At 54.8% G+C, this 21,480-nt stretch overlaps 1 protein-coding gene across 1 annotated transcript; it reads left to right on the top strand.

Moving 5' to 3' along the window:
* The first annotated feature begins 496 nt into the window (after window positions 1-496).
* Window positions 497-19,885, top strand: Cntn2 (contactin 2). The gene is made up of 22 exons (XM_077802744.1): window positions 497-572; window positions 5,040-5,184; window positions 5,300-5,475; window positions 5,671-5,766; window positions 6,112-6,321; window positions 6,566-6,665; window positions 7,796-7,971; window positions 8,370-8,506; window positions 8,969-9,098; window positions 11,105-11,255; window positions 11,378-11,505; window positions 11,820-11,995; window positions 12,495-12,615; window positions 13,132-13,290; window positions 13,758-13,907; window positions 16,017-16,087; window positions 16,364-16,598; window positions 16,945-17,057; window positions 18,053-18,239; window positions 18,556-18,668; window positions 19,072-19,240; window positions 19,647-19,885. The coding sequence occupies exons 1-22, from the start codon at window positions 497-499 to the stop codon at window positions 19,754-19,756; spliced, it is 3,129 nt and encodes a 1,042-aa protein (XP_077658870.1). The 3' UTR covers window positions 19,757-19,885.
* Window positions 19,886-21,480: the final 1,595 nt, after the last annotated feature.

The raw sequence follows: 21,480 nt of genomic DNA, 5'->3' as shown, positions 1-21,480 counted from the left end.
GGCGGGGGAGAGTCGGCCCCAATCCCCAATTGCCAGAGGAAGGTGTGCAGGTCCCCCAACCCAGAGACAGGTGCTGTTCTCCTCCTGATCCTGCATCAGGAGCCAGTGCCTGCATGCAGGCAGGTGGGTTCCTGTCTCCTAATTAGCTACTGCTTTCACTTCCTGAGCAGCCCCCCGCTGGCTGGAGGGGGGCAGGTGGGGGCACAGAGCAAAGCCAGACTCCCAGGGGACGGTTGGAGGCACTCAGCCCCAGGAAGAGCGCCTTGGTAATGGCCAAGCCCCTTCCCCTGGGGCTCCGGGAGGATGAGAGCCTGTGCAATCATGTAGGGCTCAGGCGGGTGGGAAGCAGGACTGGCCAGATGAGCCTGTGCTGGGCGGGCGCTCAGAGCCCTCCTCTCCTGCCTCCCCAGGTGCTCCTGTGCCTCCAGCCAGACCCTCCCTGAGCTGGGCTGAGGCTCCTGTCCTCTGATCCCCTCCTCTATCCGCGATGCCCACCATGGAGACATTGGCCAGGAGGAAGCCACATCTACTGCTGCTGCTGCTGGTCACCATGGCCCTTGTTGCCTCCCCAGGTAAGAGGGGCTGCCCAGGCTCCAAAAGGATCATTATATCATTAAATCATTGCTGTATTCAGGGCAAATGACTACAGATAATTGCCTTTACACTGCTGTAGCATCTAGATTCCCGAGACCATTTCCTTGCTAAAATTTTTGCATTTGTGGATCTTACCTTCCCTTGGAGACAAGGAAGGAGGAATATGTCTTTGTCACATAGTAGATAAAAGAAGACTGACCCAGAGAGGGTGAGTGGATTACTCTGGATCACAAAGCAAGATAATAGCATAACCAGATCCCCACACTATCAGCTTGGAGCTGTAGCTTCTAAGGCCGTGCTGTTCAGTAGGATAGCAATACCCACAGAGGGACGGCTGACCTAGGATTCAGTTGGATTAACAAATGATGCCCTCAGTAGCACAAGCCATGTTTCAAGGGCTCAATAGCCACCTCTAAAAGCATAGACCATGGAACATGTCCATCATATCTAAGAGTTCTCCTGGAGGGACCCTGACACTAGGAGACCACAACAATATCACTGAACTCTGGGATGCTCCCTCCAGGAACCCCTGTATCTTGCTGAGGGACGGAGAAAGGGCAGGATGTGGGATGGAATGAAGCAGACCTGGAGACGCTCAGCTTGCAGGAGGGAAGGAGGAGGCTGCAGATGGAGGGGAGGGCAGAGAGGGGGGCTGGAGAACTCAGCTGTCCTGGAACTGAGGGACCAACATCTCCCAAGCCTGCTTCAGAGGGCTCAGCCTCTTCCTTGATCTCCTGCCAAGGTCAATTGACATTTCTTTTCCCCCTCAAAGAGCTCCATGGGAGAAGGAGTCCATCCCCACAGTCCGTCTGGAGTCCTAACCACCTCAGACTCCACCTCCCTTCCCTCCCAGGCCCCCGTGAGGCCACAGCCAGTGTGCATTGGTCCTGGGTCTCCACTGGCCAGGCCTTCTCCTGTCCTCGCTGCCTCCCAATCCTACATCCAACTTGGGCTGACCCAGAAGGTGGGGCACTCCCTAGCCCCAGCCCTGGCCATCTGTGCCAGGGCCCACTGGAGTGAGAGGAGCTGCCAACATGGGGAGCCTGGCTGCACAGGAAATCCCAGATGGTCAGAGGGGCAGAGCTGGGCTCCTCAGCACCCCTCCCTCCATCCGAGGCAAGGAGCATGAGCAGTCTCCAGGGTCCTCAGACCAGGGTGCCCAAAGGCAACTGCCAAGGAACCAGGACCTGGTCTGACACCTCCCCAGGCAACAGAGGGAGGCAGGGTGGGAATCCCCCTGGCCCACAGCCCTGCCAGGCAGGTGCCCAGCTCTTGCTTCTCTTGGCAACCTCACCTCTGGATACGGTTTTGGACTCCTGGCACCCAGAGCAAGGAAAGGCCAGAGGATTCCCCCTCACCTTCCCATCCCTCTACCCTCTTCCTCTGCAGGGTTTCTGAGGCCTGTGCAGGGGGGCAAGAGTCACCAGAACAGGGAATCAGGAGGAAATCGGAGAATGTTAAACAGGACAGCAAAGAAGGGCTGACTTTGCCCGGGAGCTTGTGTGTGTGCACGTGTGCATGCCCACATGTGTGGAAGGTGTAGGTGGGTGTGTATGCAGTCATGGAGGGAAGTGGGGCATGTGAGGGCATGTCCATGCACGTGGGTGTCATATTCAGATGTGTGAGTATCTGGCCATTGGAGCGAGGCGTGGTGTGGAGGGGCATCACCCTGGGTGGCAGTCCTGGCAAGCCTAGCAGCACAGCACTTGCTCTCGACCCCTGCTGTCCTTCCGAACTCCACCAGGCATGTTTTACAATCCGGATGCCTAGTGATTCTGACTTCAGATCTTGGAAGGAACAGGGCCTCTGATGGTTCCAATGGGGAACCAAGGTCAGGAATCAGGGACGGTGGTGGTGAATGACACGGGCTGTGGAGCAAGTCCAGCCAAGGTCAGGACCTGCCCTCCTCCGCCCACCAATCTGCTCCTTCTTGCTGTGTGCTGTTGGGCTACGTTATTTAACCTTCTAAGTCTCAGATACTGCGTTGGTTAAAAAGAAAACGCAGTACCTATCTGTCAAAGGGCGTGAGAAGCAAGTGGGGAATGTGGTATCTGATAATCAGGAGGCAATCCATCAATAGCGTCTGTTTTTATTATTTTTATTTATTTTATTATTATCAACAAACACCTACTTATGAATGCGTGCATATGTTAATGTATATACGTGCCACTTGCAGCAGTTCGTGGGTGGGAACAGATGTGTGTATACACTGTGTATCTGGCCATTTGAGTAGCTGAGAGCCACATGTCAATGTGTATCTGAATGTGACCTAAGAGTGCGTGTGAGGAAGTGTGCCGGTGAACCACGTGAGGTGTGTCCATATGGATACCCGAGGGAGTGTGACGGTGTGCACTGCAGAAAGCTTTTTTCGGGAAGAGGGACAGTCTTAGAGCATCAGTGTGTCCTGGCCCACTCAGCCGCCCCACCCCGCAGAGTTCCTGGAAGCTGCTATTGTACAGGCAATTCCCAGCGCCCTGGCTGCCTCCATCTCTCTCCTTCCCTCCCCTCCCAGTGGTCCCAGCTGGGGCAGGATCCCTATCCTCCACCGCCATCATTAAATGGGGATTAAACTGGGCTTTCCAGGCGAGATGATGCTGGTGCCTCAGACCACCGTCTCCAGGCCTGGGGCGGCAGTGAGGGAGAGTGATGGGTGGCGGGAGGGGCCGGGTGCCTGCACCAGGCCGCTTCTGGAAGCCCCATCTCCTCCCTCATTCTGAGAGCTGCTTAACAGCTGCCCTCATTCCCAGGGGGCAGGGCAGGCTCAGCTGCAGCATGGAGACCCTCCCTTGAAAGGAGGCCGACAGCTGGATGCACTGGGGCACTAATTGTTAATGGGGATCCCGGCCTCCTCGTGACCTGCTGATCAGGGCCTGAAATCAGCCGCGTGGAGAGCTAGGAGCCAACTTGGCGGTGGGCACTGGCTCCTGCTGACACCACAGAGACAAAGTGCACGGGCCCCATCAGGCGGCCGACAGAGACACCCAGGCCCTGTCACCTGTGTCCCTCATACACTGTCCCTGTCCTGGAGAGGTGGGACAACGGTGCATGAAGTGAGGGGTGCCTGCTCAGGAGACCGGACTGGCAGGAAAGTTCCATTTGTGGGTGTGGTAACCATTCTTTCAGCAATTTCAGGAGAAGTGGGGTTTAGACGGGTCTGTGTCAGACTTACCGTGTGACCATGAGCAAAGCACTCCCTTTCTGGGCCTCTCTTTCTTGAATTGTGGCACAGGGATTTTAGAAAAGTGCCACCAATCAGCCATCCACTCATCGACTCATCGTCAGGCTGCATCCCCCGCCCCTCCCGCCCCACACTTGGATCTGATCTGGCAGACACACCAGATGCCTGCTAGGGCTCTGGCTGGATCCTCCTGTGGGCCCTGGAGGGGGTTCACAGCTTTCCTTTTTTTTTTCTTTTTTCTTATCGGTACCGGGATTGAACTCAGAGGCAGGACTGAGCCACATCCCCAGCCCTATGTTGTATTTTATTTAGAGACAGGGTCTCGCTGAATTGCTTAGCACCTCACTTTTGCTGAGGCTGGCTTTGAACTCACAATCCTCCTGTCTCAGCCTCCCCAGCTGCTGGGATTACAGGGGTGCACCACGGAACCTGGCTAGTTTTCTTTTCACAGGTAGAGACCTGGGAGGTCAGAAGAGTCCCACAACTTGCCAAAGGTCACACAGCTGTCGGTAGGAGGCCAACCCAGCCCCCAGCCCAAGGCTTTTTACTGAGTCACATTGTCCCAGAAAGGCATTAGACTCCAGGGACAAACCCCTTCCCCTGGGGTTGGCCAGTGACTTTTCCTGCGTCTCACGCCCAATGGATCAGTTCTTTAAGGCTCCTCTGAGAGTCTCCCAGGGTGGCAGCAACTGCTTCCATTCCAAGGCCCCAGCGTCTTGATCACTATTAGGACACGTGCCACCTTGGACCATCAGTTTTCTGTGTCATGTGCCGCAAGCTCCTCCAGGGAGAGGGGCTGTGTCTGCTTCACCTTCGCAGCCCAGTCTCTAACCCAATGTCAGGTACAAAGCAGGTGCTTAATACCTGAGTGTAGGGTGGGGACCGACTATGACAACTTGACCAGAGGGGCCTGCCCAGCCTATTTAAATTCAAATTTAAATTAGTTAAAATTAAATTTAAAAACTGATTCCTTAGGACTGGGGCTGGGGCTCAGTGGTAGTGTACTTGCCTGGCATGTGTGAGGCGCTGGGTTCAATTCCCAGCACCATATATAAATAAATAAAGGTCTATCAACAACTAAAAAAAAAAATTTTTTTAATTGCTTCCTTAGCCACATTTCCAGTTCTCAATAGCCTCAAGTGTCTAGTGTGCAGAAGATGGGACATCTCCTGCACTGCAGGAAGTTCTGCTGAGCAGCGTGGCACTAGAGGCCAGGCCCCAGCTAGCCTCAGGCTGTGAGCCCCTCTGGTGATGTCCTCTTCTGCAGCTTGGAGTTTGGCCCAGGGATCCCTGGCCACCTTTGGGCCTGTCTTTGAAGAACAACCTGTTGGCCTGCTATTCCCAGAGGAGTCTACAGAGGAGCAGGTGACGCTGGCATGCCGTGCCCGGGCCAGCCCTCCAGCCACCTATAGGTGAGGGCCCTGCAGGGAGTCCTTGGACACCCTGGGCAGCCGCACTGTTTTTCCCTCACATCAGCCCCGACTGCAGGCAGGATTCAGAGGTTCCCCTCCTCTGTCCCTTTGTCAGGTGGAAGATGAATGGCACCGAGATGAAGCTGGAGCCAGGTTCCCGCCACCAGCTGGTGGGGGGCAACCTGGTCATCATGAACCCCACCAAAGCACAGGACGCCGGTGTCTATCAGTGCCTGGCCTCCAACCCAGTGGGCACTGTGGTCAGCAGGGAGGCCGTCCTCCGCTTTGGCTGTGAGAACAATGGGTGGCCAAGACACTGGGGGAGGGGAAAAAGAGGCAGGAAGCCCAGGGTACGCCCTCAAGCCAGGCTTTCCTGCCCTCCCCTGACATGCCCTCAGGAACTCTACTGCCCCGGGGAGGGTGATGAGATGGGGAGGGAGCCTCGGGCACGGAGGACGGTGCCCGATTCCCAGTCTCCACCTCTAGTTCTGCAGGAATTCTCCAAGGAGGAGCGAGACCCCGTGAAGACCCACGAAGGCTGGGGGGTGATGCTGCCCTGTAACCCACCTGCCCACTACCCAGGTGAGTGGGACCCTGTGGGAACACAGGAATGACTTCCGGATATTCAGCCAAGGAAGGTTGGAATAAGAGGTGGCAAGTGCCCCTTGCAAGCACTAATGCTGGGTCCCCCTACTTTAAATGACTCTTTGTTTGGTGGGTCTGCCCTTTTCTAATTGTCCCTAAGGGTGCGTTCACCAGTACCTTGTGCTCCCTGAGAACAGAGCCTCTAGGTCTCTCCTCAACTCCGGTTCAGAGAGTAGGAGGCTCCCAGAGCAAGGTCCACAGATTCTCTCCAGCATGTGGGGTCCCCCCACGATTGCCCCTGAGCCCTGCCCCCCTGGTTTCCTCAAACTACCTGCACCCTAGGCTTGTCCTACCGCTGGCTCCTCAACGAGTTCCCCAACTTCATCCCGACGGACGGGCGCCACTTCGTGTCCCAGACCACAGGGAACCTGTACATTGCCCGGACCAACGCCTCGGACCTGGGCAACTACTCCTGCCTGGCCACCAGCCACATGGACTTCTCCACCAAAAGCGTCTTCAGCAAATTCGCTCAGCTCAACCTGGCTGCTGAAGGTCAGGGTTGCCAGGTGTGGCGGGAGGAGGGCGCTGGAAGCGTCAGTGGGTTTGGGAATAGGTCCCTCATCTTCCTCAGGCCTCAGACCTTTGCCCCAGGCCCCAAGGGGAAGGGAAGTCCTCTGAGACCCCACCAAGCTGGAGACTGCGGGCTCTGAAGGGTGCCTCACAGGATCCTAGCACAGGAGCTAGGTGACTCCCCTGGAGTCACTTATGTATAATGCGCACCTCCCCCTCTCCCCAGATCCCCGGCTCTTCGCGCCCAGCATTAAGGCCCGGTTCCCAGCAGAGACCTACGCGCTAGTGGGCCAGCAGGTCACCCTGGAGTGCTTCGCCTTTGGGAAGTGAGTGGCACAGAGGAGGGGATTCCCTGGGGAGCCCCTCAGGGACACAGGGGACCCCAGGGTGAGAATGGACAAGGCCAACAGGCAGCTTGGTGCCCCTCTGCCCCAAGCAGAGTGCTAGGTGGGCAGTAGGCACTGTGACCACCCTCTGATCAGTAATTGCAGGTGAGGCATCCGGTGCCAGGGCCCTTGCACACATTGGATCACTTGGTCCTGACAGCAGTGCATAGTGGGCTCAGATGGCCTGAGCAACACTGGGGCAGGGGCGGGAGCAAAGTGGGCTCCACCCAGCCCGCCTGGTGCAGATCCTGGAGGTCACTCACTGACAGGGAGGCCTTGGGCATAAGATGAGATAACCCGAGTATCTCAGCTTCCTCCTTTGTAAACAGTGAGAGTAACAGTAACCACCTGGTAAGATTGTTATGAGTAAATAATATACTTAAAGCCTGAGAACAATGCCTGGCATTTAGTAAGCATTCCTTGAATGTCAACAGTCACCTATTTCAAAAGTACTATAGAAACCATTAACCTTCCTGCTCTCCCAGAAAAAGCCTTCACTGGAACAGGGCTAAGAAAGAGCAGGTGCTCAATAAATGTCTGTGGAATGAATGAAAGAATGTGATTTGGCTTTGGTCCCCTCTTGCTTCAAATATGTCCTGGGGCTGCTGCTTTGTGGAAAGTTATTGGACCTGCAGAAACCCTACCTGAAAGGCACATGGAAGGGTAACATAGTGGCCCTTCAGGATGCTGATTCCTCAGTCCATTTTAGGACAACGGTTATTCATAACTAAAGCGCCTTTGAAAAGTGGGGCCATAAGAAAGGGGACCATAAAGACCCAGCACATAGACTACAGCTGACCAGGACAGTGAGAGGGCAAACCGGACCACCTGAAGACCACTTCGTTGGCTTCACAGCTGTGGCAGTGGACAGGGGCAGTAGAGGAGGCCTGCTCCTTGTCCCTTCCCTGATGGCATTCCAAGCCTAGCAGGGAGAAGAGCTATGAATCAGCCCACATGTGCCCTCTGTCCAGCTGTCCCCTCCCAGGACTCCCACCCCCAACCCAAGAGCCCGGGCACGGGAGGAATATGCCCAGCTCAGCCGTCCGCTCTGGCTTTGTCTCCCCTGCCAGTCCTGTGCCCAGGATCAAGTGGCGCAAAGTAGACGGCTCCTTGTCCCCACAGTGGGCCACAGCCGAGCCCACCCTGCAGATCCCCAGCGTGAGCTTTGAAGACGAAGGAACATATGAGTGTGAGGCGGAGAACTCCAAGGGCCGCGACACCGTCCAGGGCCGCATCATTGTTCAGGGTATGGAGCCGGGGACACCTTCACCTACACCTTTGGCCCTGAGGAAACACCCCAAAAGTCAGAGGGAGTCCGGGGGGCCTCGCTTCAGCCTCTTGCACTGAGTGTGGGGTCAGAGAGGCTACTGCCGTGGCCAGCACAGAGCTTCAGTTGGGGGTGCAGGCGGCACACAAACACTTTAGAGTGATTTAAGTTGTTAAAACCGCCACTACACAACCACAGAGGGCCGACTTTCCTGTGCCTGCTGCTTCTTGCCCTCTCCTCATCCTCTCCATCCCCAGGGTGCAGAGCGCGCCCCTGCTGTCGGACACACCCACCACAGCCTCCCTGTTCCCTTCTATTTAATGAGCCAGAGGCTCCTCTCAGGTCATCCCAGCTTTCTTCTCCCTTGGTCCCCACAGCTCAGCCCGAGTGGCTCAAGGTGATCTCAGACACAGAGGCTGACATCGGTTCCAACCTGCGCTGGGGCTGCGCAGCCGCTGGCAAGCCCCGACCCACCGTGCGCTGGCTGCGGAATGGGGAGCCCTTGGCCTCCCAGGTAGACCTGGGCTTCCTCCCACATAGCACACCCTCTTCTGCTCCCCTGGTTCCCTTGTCCCCAAAGCCCCCCCCCCCCCACGTCACTGGTAGCCCTTCTTGACTGCCAGGGTGTTGTGGGGGGTTCTGGGTGCTTCTTTCCATTCCAGAGTCACCTGGCCATAGGCTGGTCAACTGGATATAATCTCCGAGACCTGGGTCCAAATGTGACTCAGACACAAAAACAGAATGTGGTCTTGAGTGGATCACCTGGCCCTCCTGGCTTCGGGGCAGGGCTGGGCTGGGTAACCGCAGAGTCCTCAGATGCCAGGTTGTGCTGAGCTAGGACTGGACACATGAGCCCCATCCCAAGGAGCTACGAGCCTCGAGCCTCCGCTGCATGCATCCCTGCTGAGCCCTCCTTCCCAGGCCTCCAGTCATCCCGATTCCCCTGCCCTGCCCTGGGCAGGGCTCTTCTGCACAGAACCGGATGGAAGTGTTGGCCGGAGACCTGCGGTTCTCCAAGCTGAGCCTGGAGGACTCGGGCATGTACCAGTGTGTGGCAGAGAACAAGCACGGCACCATCTATGCCAGCGCTGAGCTGGCTGTGCAAGGTAAAGGGCCCAGGGAGGGAGGGGACATCCTTATGCACATGGCAGTTGGGGGGTGGGCCATCAGAGTTCTGAACTGAGCATCTCCTGTGGCTCACATGTGCAAGTGCACAGGCGTGTGCGGGCAGCTGCCCTCAGTTTTCCAACAGCCTCTGAGTAGGAGAATTGAGAAATTTCAGAAAGGAGATGAGACACCAGATTGACAGGTCCCAGAGGACCAGGTCTCTGACTCATTCCACGTCTGGCAGGGACAACGCAAATGGAGTAGGAGAAAAAGGTAGCAAAAAGGATCAAGAATCAAATTGATGAGCTCTGTTTAACCCCGCCCCTTCAGAGATGTGGACTTCGGCAAGTCGCTTAGCTTCTCTGCCAGTTTCTTTTCTTTTGTTTTTCTTTTTCTTTTTTTAGTACTGGGGATTGAACTCAGGGACCACTGAGCCACATCCCCAGCCCTATTTTGTATTTTATTTAGAGACAAAGTCTGAGTTGCTTAGCACCTTGCTTTTGCTGAGGCTGGCTTTGAACTCACAATCCTTCTGCCTCAGCCTCCTGATTGCTGGGATTATAGGCATGTGCCAACACACCCAGCCACAGTTTCTCCATATATAAAATGTGGGCAATAATGGTCCTGCCCTGGCCAGGCATGGTGGCACACGCATGTAATCTCAGCAGCTCAGGAGGCGGAGGCAGGAGGATCACTAGTTCAAAGCTAGTCTCAGCAATTTAATGAGGACTAAGCAACTCAGTAAGACCCCCGTCTCTAAATAAAATATAAAATAGGGCTGGGGATGTGGTTCTGTGGTTAAGTGCCTCTGAGTTCAATCCCTGGTATCCCCCTCCCCGAAAAAAATGGTAATAATGGTCGTGCCCTCGTTCTGCTACTGTGAGGGTAAATGAGTTGGAGAGGAAAAGCATAAAGCGCCTGCCCATCTTATGACGAGTGCCCATGAAATGTCATCTAGTGCTTATGCTTAGTTCATATGCCTTTGGCTTGCTGAGGCTCGGCTTGCCCAGCTGTAAGGTGGGCATAATAATACTTACCTGGTTAAGTTGCAGGGAGGCTGGGGATATAGCTCAGTTGGTAGAGTGCTTGCCTCGAATGCATAAGGCCCTGGGTTCAATCCCCAGCACCACAAAAAAAAAAAAAAAAAAAAAAAAGATCGGAGCTGGGGTTGTGGCTCAGTGGTAAAGCACTTGCCTCACACTCTCGAGGCCCTGGATTCAACCTTCAACACCACATAAAAACAAATAAATAAAAATGAAGGTATTGTATCCATCTACAACTAAAAAAAATTATTAAAAAAAAAAAGTTACAGTGAGGCTAAGGGTGACTTGCTCATTCACCCATTCAGAACCTCCAAGGGAATGAGCAGAAAGAAAAGATAGTGCCTGTGTCCTCAAGCAGTTTATAAACTGTTGGAAGGAGAGGGACAAATGGAAAACAAATTTGGGATTTGACCTGTGTGTTAAGGAGGAGCCAGCCTTGGGAAGAGTTGGGGAATTTCTAGCCACAATTAGAGCAAGCACAAGGGTCCTGAGGCAGGATAAGGCTTGGCAACTTTGAAGGACAAAAGAAAAAATAAATTGGCTGATAACTGGAGTGTAATGCGCGAGGGCCAGGGGAGCAGAAGGGATGGGAGAGGTGGGGACTTGTTTTCCATGGCTGTGAGCTGCTGGCTTCATTCTGAGTGCTTGATTCACGTTTTTACAGACATTGCGGGTTGCGGGGGTGGGGAGAAGTGACTGTAGGAGGGAAGCTGAGTCCCAGGAAGACCAAGTATGGGGCTTTGTCAGCAGTCCAGGCAGGAGAGCTGATGGCTGGGACGAGAGCAATGGCAGTGGCCAGGAGGGGAAGGGGCTGGATGCTGGGTGTGTCCTGAAAGTGGTGCTGCCGGGAGCTCGTGGGTTGGTCTCTAAGGTACTGATGGTGCTTAGTGCCTGGCCCGGCCAGGGCGACAGGCACTGCTGTTACTCTATGGTGACTGCACGGCTCTCCCCTTTCCCTCCAGCACTGGCGCCTGATTTCAGGCAGAATCCGGTCAGACGTCTGATCCCCGCCGCTCGGGGAGGAGAGATCGTCATCCCCTGCCAGCCCCGGGCAGCTCCGAAGGCCGTGGTGCTCTGGAGCAAAGGCACTGAGATTTTGGTCAACAGCAGCAGGTACCACCCCGCATCCCACTCCCAGCCATCCACGCTCCTCCACATTCTCCTTGGAGGCCGGTTCCCCGCCGTGTCTGCAGTGTGTCCCTGGGTTGGCCAGATCTGCTTTGTCCTTGCTGCAGAGTGACGGTAACTCCGGATGGCACCTTGGTCATCAGGAACATCAGTCGGTCCGACGAGGGCAAATACACGTGCTTTGCTGAGAATTTTATGGGCAAAGCCAACAGCACCGGGATCCTGTCTGTGCGTGGTAAGGGCTGTGGCTGGGGGCCACCTCCCCCACCAGCCTACTCCTGTAACCCCAGATGGCTTCTGGTTGGGTGTTGAGACCACCCCAGGATTCAGTTTTGCATGGGGCCATCCCCTTGTCACTGTCCAGAATCTGGTCCTGCTTCACTGCTGGCCACACACGCATAGGGATGCTGAGGGATCAGGACACTATCGGTCACAGTGCCTCTGTTCTTTCCTGGGGCCCAGGACGAAGCCTTGTGCCTTACTGCAGCCCCTGGCCTGGCCTTTTCCCTCCCCCACTCACCCAGGGGTCCTTTTTTGTTTTGTTTTCAGATGCAACCAAGATCACTCTGGCCCCCTCAAGTGCCGACATCAATGTGGGTGACAACCTCACCCTACAGTGCCACGCCTCCCATGACCCCACCATGGACCTCACGTTCACCTGGACCCTCGATGACTTCCCCATTGACTTTGACAAGCCTGGGGGTCACTATAGGAGAGCCAGTGTGGTGAGGACTAAGGCCAAACTCCCTGTCACTCCTCCCTCCTTTCAGGTAGAGAGGGGACCCAAGATGTCCTCAACTTGAAGGACATCTGAAGCCACCATTGTCCACCAACTGAAGCCCCTCCAGAGCCTTCCCCATTCCCTGAGGCCCATGCAGGCAAACTTGTCCCTCCGGGATCCCAGTCACTCAGCGGAGGGTTGGAGACAGACTGGGAACCCAAGCATCCCAGGAAACTCCCTCCCGGCTACTCTTCCTGTTATCCTGCCACCCAATGCAAATGACCAATGGCTTGCAGTGACATTGACTGTCTTCCGTAATAAGCTTTGTTCCTTAGTCTCCGGGGTACTAAGCAGGAAGTAGCTGATTCCTCCCATTGAACTGAGAGGCAAAGGGGCCTGCGGACATAATGGAGCAGGGGAACCCCAGATCTCTGCTTTGATCTCATGGCCCAGTGAACTAGTAAAGGCTACTTTCTCTGACCTGGATGTCCCCTTGGGTGCAGAAGGAGACCGTTGGGGACATGACCATCCTGAATGCCCAGCTGCGCCATGGAGGGAAGTACACGTGCATGGCCCAGACAGTGGTGGATAGTGCATCCAAGGAGGCCACCGTTCTGGTCCGAGGTGACGGGTTCCCCCCACTCTGCCCCACCCCTGCTTTCTTGGCAGCCAGCAGGGCTATTCTGGCCTGCTGTCCCTAGCTCCCCTCCTCCCCTGCAAGCTGTGGGGAAGGGCTTCTGGCTCAGGTCATCTGCTGAGCCTGGTATAGCCGTTCTGTGCCTGTATGGTTGATTTTTCGTGGGTTCTGAATGAGTCGAATATTTTTCTTGCGAAGACAAATATTTTTTAAAAATCCATCCTTAAACCAAGGCAGAATACTTTGCTAAACCCAGTTTTCAAGTCTGGTGCTTGGGAATCTACACATCGCTTTGCCAGTGCCTTTGTGAGCACCCCCAGCTTGAGGCCACCCCTCCCACTATGCCCCCCCTCCCCACTCACTGCCCCTCCCTTACCTTCCTTCCTGGGTGTGTCCACTGCTCCCTCTGCTGCCCTGCTTTGGTAATGCACCAGCCCTGGAGAAGGTTGGCTCAGATAAGAAGCTGCCCAACTCTGACCCAGTGTGCTCTGCTCTCGGTGCAGGTCCACCAGGCCCCCCAGGAGGCGTGGTGGTGAGAGACATCAGTGACACCACTGTCCAGCTAAGCTGGAGCCGTGGCTTCGACAACCACAGTCCCATTGCCAAGTACACCCTGCAGGCCCGCTCTCTACCTGCAGGGAAGTGGAAGCAGGTTCGGACCAGTAAGTGTGAGGCCCACCTGGCTCAGCACTGAGAAAGCTGGGCTGTATGTGTCAGAGGCAGGGGGCAGGGTGTCGTCAGGGTCAGGAGTCAGGGGTCAGAGGGTCAGCAATGAACCTGGAGTTTTGAAAAGATATGAGTTTTGCCTCCTACTATCCAGAAGCGTCCAGGCAAATAAAGAGACAGAGAGCAGGAGAGGGGAGAGAGTTGAGGAGGGGATGCTCAGTCTGCACCCTTGAATACTTGGAGGAAGGATTAATACTAGAGAAATGAAAATACTGGTTAGGGTGTGGGGTGCACACACCAGGGGAGTTGACTAGTTTTTCAATCGTGTCTGAGGAGGTTTTGAGTGCTTAGTATACAGCAGGTGCCACCATGCGGGCTGGGTACCAAGGTGATCAGGCCCAATGCCCACCCTCATCCAGATGAATAACCAAGTTTTGTGCACTGACTCCCTGGTACCTTGCAGATCCTGCCAACATCGAGGGCAATGCCGAGACCTCCCAGGTGCTGGGCCTCACGCCCTGGATGGACTATGAGTTCCGAGTTTTAGCCAGCAACATCCTGGGCACCGGGGAGCCCAGTGGCCCCTCCAGCCGAATCCGGACCAAGGAAGCAGGTCAGGGTCCTGGATGTCCCAAAGGAAACACAGCAGGGCAGAGACATTGGCTCCCCCTACAGGGGGACTTCCAGCATGCAGCCAACACGGAGTTCCAGCCCTGCTCACCAAGCTTTGGGCTCTAACAAGACAGCTGAAAGGACACACAAGCGAGGGTGAGGGCGAGGCTGCTGTGGGGAGAACCGTGAAGTCCAAACCGCTCATTCAAAAGAATCAACCTGACAACTGCATGCAAATCCATAATTATTTTTTAAGTTTACATTTTTAAAAAATATGGAAAAACAGAAGTTTGGAAAAGGGAAGGGGTCACACCAGCAGAGCCTGAACTTGAACTTGAATCATGGGGTGGCATTCCTGGAAGTGCAGAAGCTGCAGAGATCAGTTAATGAGGAAGGGCTGTGTGTGTGTGTCACCCAGTGGGGACAGGGAAGCAGCCAGTGTCTCCAAGCCCTTTTTAGATGACCTCTTTGGGAACAGGAGGAATTGAAGAGTCTGCCCATGACCCTCAGTGAAAAGTGTATGTCTCAGAACCTGAGTGGGGACAGAAGTGGGGAGAGAGCCCAGGAGGAGGAACAGGCACAGGCCCCATCGGCATCTGCTGGGAGGCTCTTGCCCACCTGCCTCTGAGCCATTTGCAAGTGAGGGCCTGGAATGAGGGATCCTGGAACAGACAGGACTCTGAACCCTGCTCCCTCATCCTGCCTCCTCTGACCTGCTGCACCACATGTGTAGAGAGGGTCCATCCTGATGTCACCTTTAAGCGCATTCTATGTGTTCCAGGATGACTCTCCAGGCTGGTTCTGGAATCACCAATATTTTTAGTTGGTACCTCTTAGTAGTAAGAAGTTTCAGAGGGAGTACTTTCTTTAATTAACCCTGAACTTCTTGGTGATGTGAGTAGGAAGAGGTCTCCTCTATTCTAGTCTCCCAGGAGTTGTGCAATGGAAAAAAAAAAAAAAAAACGGGCTTTAAAAATCAAAAGAACTGAGTTCAAATTCTAGCTGTGACATATGTTAGCCATGTGACCTTAAGCAAGTCACTTAACTGCCCCAGACCTCAATCTTTTCTACTACGACAAGGATGATAATAATGCCCACCTTGCAGAATCAAATAGGCGATGTATTTAGGTGACCCATGCAAAGTAAGGCCTGAAGAGACCATCATCGGAAAAGTGAAGTCTCCCTGTGCTGAATTCTCTGCAGAAATATTTAGACCCCAGCCAGGTTACTTTCAGCCAAGCTGCATGAGCAGATGAAATACATTCTTTTTTAACATCAGCCATTTTTTTTTTTTTTTTTTGTACTGGCGATTTAACCTAAGGGTATTTTACCACTGAGCTACAGGACCCTCCCATCTTTTTTTAGTTTGAGACAAGGTTTTGTTAGGTTGCTTAGAGTCTCACTAAGTTGCTGAGGCTAACTTTGAACTTGCGATCCTCCTGACTCAGCCTCCTGAGCTGCTGGGATTATAGGTGTGTGCCACACAACATCAGCCTTTTTAAATACTATAGCCAATTAGGGAATTAAATCTGTCACAAAAAGAATAAGTAAAAAACACTTTGGAGCTCAAAAGAAATAGTTTTTGTTTTTGTTTTTTATCATTGTTGTTTATTCAGTGGTGTGTGTGTGTGTGTGTGTGTGTGTGTGTGTGTGTGTTGTGGTGCATTAACCGCCATTCTGAGTTATTTATTCTGCTTAAAGCAAACCCAAGTCGGTGTCTGTGATTTAGTTTAAGCTGACAGGAGTGAAAAGGGCCATGACCAATTTTTGGAGCAGCTCCCTACCATGTGCTCGCCACACCTTTAATTTCGTTTTCATTATAGCCTTTGAGAGAGACATTATTATCTCCATCTTATGAAGAGGAGAAGCAGAGACTCAGAGAGGTTGAGTTTCTCGCCCAGGAAACCCACGTAGTCAATGGCAGAAATGGGAGTTGATCCTGGGTCTGTCTGACTCCAGAGCCCATGCCCAGAAGGGCTGCTGGGGACAAAACCAGGATGCATTTGAAAGGATGTTCCCATCCTGAGATGTGCTCCAGGCACAGGCTCGAAGCTTTTGTTCCTTCATTGCCCATTAACAAGCCACATCTGTGTCCCTTGGCCCCTGACAGCCCCCTCAGTGGCACCATCAGGACTCAGCGGAGGAGGTGGAGCCCCGGGAGAGCTCATCGTCAACTGGACTGTAAGCTGCCAGGGACAGAAGCAGACGAGTCCCACCCCCTCCTCCCTTCCTGACTCTTCTGCTTGAGCCCCGGGCAGAAGGGTCCACCGCACAGTTCTGACTCAAAAGCTGCCAACTTCCTCCTCCCCTCCCCTTGCACCTGCTGCCCCCGACGCATACCCACTGCAGGCGCAGGTGTCCCAGGGCTGCCCCTCTTGGTGAAGGTTGGGTGGGGACCAAGGCTGGGCAGGGAACCACATCCGTGACTCCTCGCCCATGCCACCCTCTTGCCCTCAGCCCATGTCACGGGAGTACCAGAACGGAGATGGCTTCGGCTACCTGCTGTCCTTCCGCAGGCAGGGCAGCACTAGCTGGCAGACCGCCCGGGTGCCCGGCGCCGATGCCCAGTACTTCGTCTACAGCAACGACAGCATCCAGCCCTACACGCCTTTTGAGGTCAAGATCCGCAGCTACAACCGCCGGGGGGATGGGCCTGAGAGCCTCACAGCACTTGTGTACTCGGCTGAGGAAGGTGGGCCACTCCTGGGCCACCACTCCGCCCCACCCCAGCCTTTTGTCCCTAGGGATATGGGATGGGGAAACTGCTGCTCCTGCCCCAGCTTGATTCAGAGTAGGAGGTGGAGAGGGCCCCTGGGTGCTAAGCCACCGGACTCACTTCTGCTCATTGAGCAGGAGAAGGAGGGGAGCAGCTGTCTGGGAAGAAAGTAAGCCCCAGGAGACACTCTGGGGGCTCCCACCCGGCCTTTGTCCTGGGCCTGCACCCTTCCTCTAAAATCCTGGGCAGTCCTGATTGGGAGCTGCTCTGTAGGGCATAGGAATGCTCCAGAAATCCAAACCTATTCTGTGTTGGTCCCCAGAGCCCAGGGTGGCCCCTACCAAGGTCTGGGCCAAGGGGATCTCATCATCAGAGATGAACGTGACCTGGGAACCTGTGCGGCAGGACACAAATGGCATCCTCCTGGGGTATGAGGTGAGCACTAACCCGGGGCCTGAGAGAGGAATGCGGTGTGCAGGGGTGCTGGGGCTTCGAGGCTTGTGGGGGACGCCTGACAGCTCACTCAGCACTCTTCCTGGAGTCACTCACTCTCTGCCTGGCAAACTGAGCTGCCAGTCTGTGGAGCACTGTGGATGCAACTTCACTAAGATCGGTGGCTGAGCCAGGAGCGATGGCACAGGCCTGTGATCCCAGTGGCTTAAGCGGCGGAGGCAGGAGGATTTCGAGTTCAAAGCCAGCCTCAGCAACTTAGTGAGGCACTCAGCAACTCAGCGAGACCTAACTCTAATATTTTTTTTAAAAAAAGCTTGGAATATGGCTCAGTGATAAAGAGCCTCTGGGTTCAATCCCTGGCACCAAAAATCATCATCATCATCATCATCATCATCATCATCATCATCATCATCCATGGTTGACCCCCAATGGGGAAGAGAGACTCATAGATGTCATGCATGAAGTGAGTGCTTGGGTAGAGCTGGCACAGGACAGACCACACAGGGAGAAGTTCATTCCAAACTCTCCCCTCGATTTGGAAAAATGTTTAGCAGTTCTTAATATTCCAGCTACTATTAAATCGGGTCTGTGTTGGTTGAACAGCCATCATAAACTTGCTGGAGGCCAGGGGCTACTTTGCAAATATAAACATGATGTTCCTGATGAGTTGGGCTCTGGCAGGCCATCACCAGGCTGAGCCGGTGCTCACCCCTGCTAATCCCTCCCCCACCACTCCCTCATCCCTACACCTTTCTTGGACCCAGTACTTTTGCTGGCACTGAGAGATACAGGGACTCACACCCGGGTTACCCTGCTCTCTGGGTGCTTATAACCAAGTATCCCAATTCTAAGACTCAAGAGAATGAGTCTCAGGACCAGGATGAGCAAGAGAGAAACAGAATGTGGGCATCAGGATTAGGGTAGCCCTGAGATCCTGGGCTTGACCACTGACCCTAGGGTACCCTTACCCCCTTCAGATCCGCTACTGGAAAGCTGGGGACAAAGAAGCAGCTGCTGACAGAGTGAGGACAGCAGGGCTAGACTCCAATGCCCGAGTCACCGGCCTCCACCCTAACACCAAGTACCACGTGACCGTGCGGGCCTATAACCGCGCCGGCACCGGGCCTGCCAGTCCTCCCGCCAATGCCACAACCATGAAACCTCGTGAGTCTGTCTGCCAGGGGTGATGGGGATGCTGGGGGTGCTTCCAGGATCACTGTTTCTCCAGCAACAAGACACATGCTCTGGTCCACAGAAACAAGGGGTGAGCCTGTTAAAAACGAGGTAGAAATTCACAGCCTCTGTCTTCTCCAGCCTTTGGACTTCCAAGGACTTTGTTTTTGAGGCACTGGTGGCAGAATGTTCTGGGTGTAATTAGTACAGGCAGACATCGGGAGAAGGGCTGGTGGATGCTGAGGCGGGGGCAGGGGAGGGACAGGGGACCATGTGGAGGTCTCTCCAACTGTCCCTCCCCTGGCAGCTCCCCGGCGACCTCCTGGCAACATCTCCTGGACTTTTTCAAGCTCCAGTCTCAGCATTAAGTGGGACGCTGTGGTCCCTTTCCAAAATGAGTCTGCAGTCACGGGCTACAAGGTGAGGAAGAGATCCACAGGTGAGCAAAGCTCTGGTCTTTCTGGTAAATATGAAAGCTACAGTCTGCAGCAAGAGGGATCTGAGTGAGATAGAAGCAGAGTGTGGGACCGGTAGAGGCTTGCTGCACAGAGGTGCTCTCTAGCTCGCCTGTGGTAGAGACTATTAAACAGGAGCAGATGGGATTGCTGCGAAAAGGCAGGGGTGGTGGGGCAGCAGTGGGGCTGGAGGTGAGTTTGCAAGCTCACCTTCCACCAGGGAGGAGCTTGGCTAATGGAAAACCCAAGGAGGGGTGAGGAGACAGAACCTCAAGGGCCCAGAACTGGGCTCCCCCCAGGGACTAGATCTGGGCAAGAAAGAAGGATCTGCCCTGGCATAAGGAAACTCCACCCGGAAACCTTCCTAGATGCTGTACCAGAATGACTTACACCCAACTCCCACACTCCACCTTACTGGCAAGAACTGGATAGAAATCCCAGTACCCGAAGACATTGGCCACGCCCTTGTACAGATTCGGACCACGGGACCTGGAGGGGATGGCATCCCGGCAGAAGTTCACATCGTGAGGAATGGAGGTGCTGCCTCTCCCCTCTCCTGTCCCCCAGAAGTATCAGGCTCCACCCAGACACCCACCCCAGCCACCTCCAACCTAGACCCCAGGAGAATGGAAAAGCCAGGCAGGAACCAAAGTAGAGCAAAGCCATTGCCTTCTCCCACTCTCCACCCAGCCCGAGGGCCACAGAAGTGAGGGTGCTTCTTTTACTGGGTACAAAAGGAGGCTGCAGCCAAGGACAAAGGCCCTGGCAAACTATGGGAGTAGGACTGAGAATACCAGGCGCCGTTGACACTCTGGGGTCTGTAGTGTTCCACCCCCTGCCCCCCATCCAGTGTCTATTTAGGAAAGGTCTGGATCCTGTTGCAAGCATGGGGCTAGGGTCACCCAGGCCCTGCTCACTCAGCCTGCATTTCTGCTGGTTTCAGGCACAAGCATGATGGTGGAAGACGCGGCAGTCTGCCCAGCCCCACACCCCGGCGCCATCCTCTCCCACTCCACAGCGATGCTCATCCTCATAGGCTACCTGGAGCTCTGAACTCGGCGCTTCTCCTTCTGCAACAGAACTGGAACCCAACTCTGATGGACACAGCCAGCTGGCCCTGGCCCTTCCCAAGCCAAGGTGGCCCAACACTGTGCCCAGAGTGGTTGGTTTTAAACACCTACTTTAAACAGGACCCTTTGTGCAGGAGGTAGGATAGTTCATATTCTGCCACAGGACAGAACCATAGGTGGATCTTTTTCTCTAAATGAAGATATACTGGGCAGTGACTTCCATGATGATACTGAACCCAACCCCTCGGCCCCTAGGGGTTCTGGATGGAAGAAACGAGCCCATGGGAAGAAGGGGGTTGAATGCATATCTTGAATGGCAAGAGATGGCACTCAGAGTCCGCATGTAGACTCTGTCACCTGAGTGCAGAATCCTGGGCCCTGTGGGAACACCTGGCAGGAGTGGGCTGAGGACCTCCCTCAACTAAGAAAAGGACGAACCCTGGGACCAAGACCTCTCCTCGTCCTCCTGTTGAGGAGCAGCGCAGCCGGACCCTGGCGTTCTCCTCCGACTCCCCAGCAGCCCCTGCCTGCCTGGGCGGCTAGAACTCTTGCCCTGCTGCTGGGATCGGGAGCCTGAGCCCCTTCAGCATTGAGGGATGAGACTCCAGACTTTTAGGGGTGGGAAAAAAGAAGGGTTGGGAGGCTGGGATGCCTGGTGGAATGGGGCACCAGCCTGAGCCTGAGTTATGGGCACCATGTGGGTGACACTGCCCTCTCAGCCAACACTGCCAACCCAACCCTGTCACCCGAGTGCCAGAGCCACCTTAGGTGGCTGGGACTAAAGGGCTTGTCTTGGGGAAGTCCCTCACCAAGACTTATCCTGCACAGCCCCTCCAGGGTTAGGACAGGAGACTACCAGGCGCTCACCCGCCCTTCCCTTCCAGCTCTGCCTGCAGACCTGTGGCCACCTCCCTCACTGCCACCCTCAATGCAGCATTCCTTCTCTGTTCCAGCATCTGGAGGCTTCTGAGCCAGGCAAGGATCAATATGACCCTGCCTGCTCCCAGGAATACCCTGGACCACCTGGAGAGCCCTGTTCCCTAGACTGCCTGGACCGCTCTTTAACCCCAGAAGAAAGAGGGATTAATAAAGGGGACAACCCACCTTGAGCTCAGGTGTACTACCAGTCACGGACAGCAGAACTGGAAGAGGCCTGAGAGCTCAAGTTGTCCACGTCCTGCACTCCCCAGATGAGGAACTGGAGGTCCAGAGAGGATCAGGGACTTCCCAAGGTCACAGGGCCTATAAGTAGAGGGGATGGGACAAGAACACAACTCTTTTACCTGCCAGTTCAAGGCTCTGTCTCTGCAGAAGAAGGAGGCAGTGCTGACGGCTGTTATAAAGGTGGTCAAGGCTGATGGGGGGGTGAACAGTCTACTTCAAGGGTCCCCATTGCTGACCACGAGGATTGCATGGCTGAGCCCAGCCCAAGGTGTGGCATATTCTGGGAGATGCCCAGGCCTCCCTTGCCTTCTGAGCCTGGCTTCTGCTGGGGACTAAACATGCACTACCAACTTGAAGTCCCAACCCCCTTACCCTTGCTCCAAGAAGAGGCCAAAGCAAGGACAGAGTTCCCCAATCCAGGCAGCAGTAGCAATGCAGCAGGAAACCCCAAAGCCTGTGCTCTGCCAGGGGACTCTCACATCTGGGAGCAGCGTGGCAGGCATCTTGAAGGGCACTTGTCCCTGAAGCTCCCTGGGCCAGTTT

Source organism: Urocitellus parryii, chromosome 9, assembly GCF_045843805.1.
Source record: "Urocitellus parryii isolate mUroPar1 chromosome 9, mUroPar1.hap1, whole genome shotgun sequence".
Classification (NCBI taxonomy): domain Eukaryota; kingdom Metazoa; phylum Chordata; class Mammalia; order Rodentia; family Sciuridae; genus Urocitellus; species Urocitellus parryii.
Note: the sequence above shows the minus strand (reverse complement) of the source record. Positions and strands in the feature narration are given on the sequence as shown.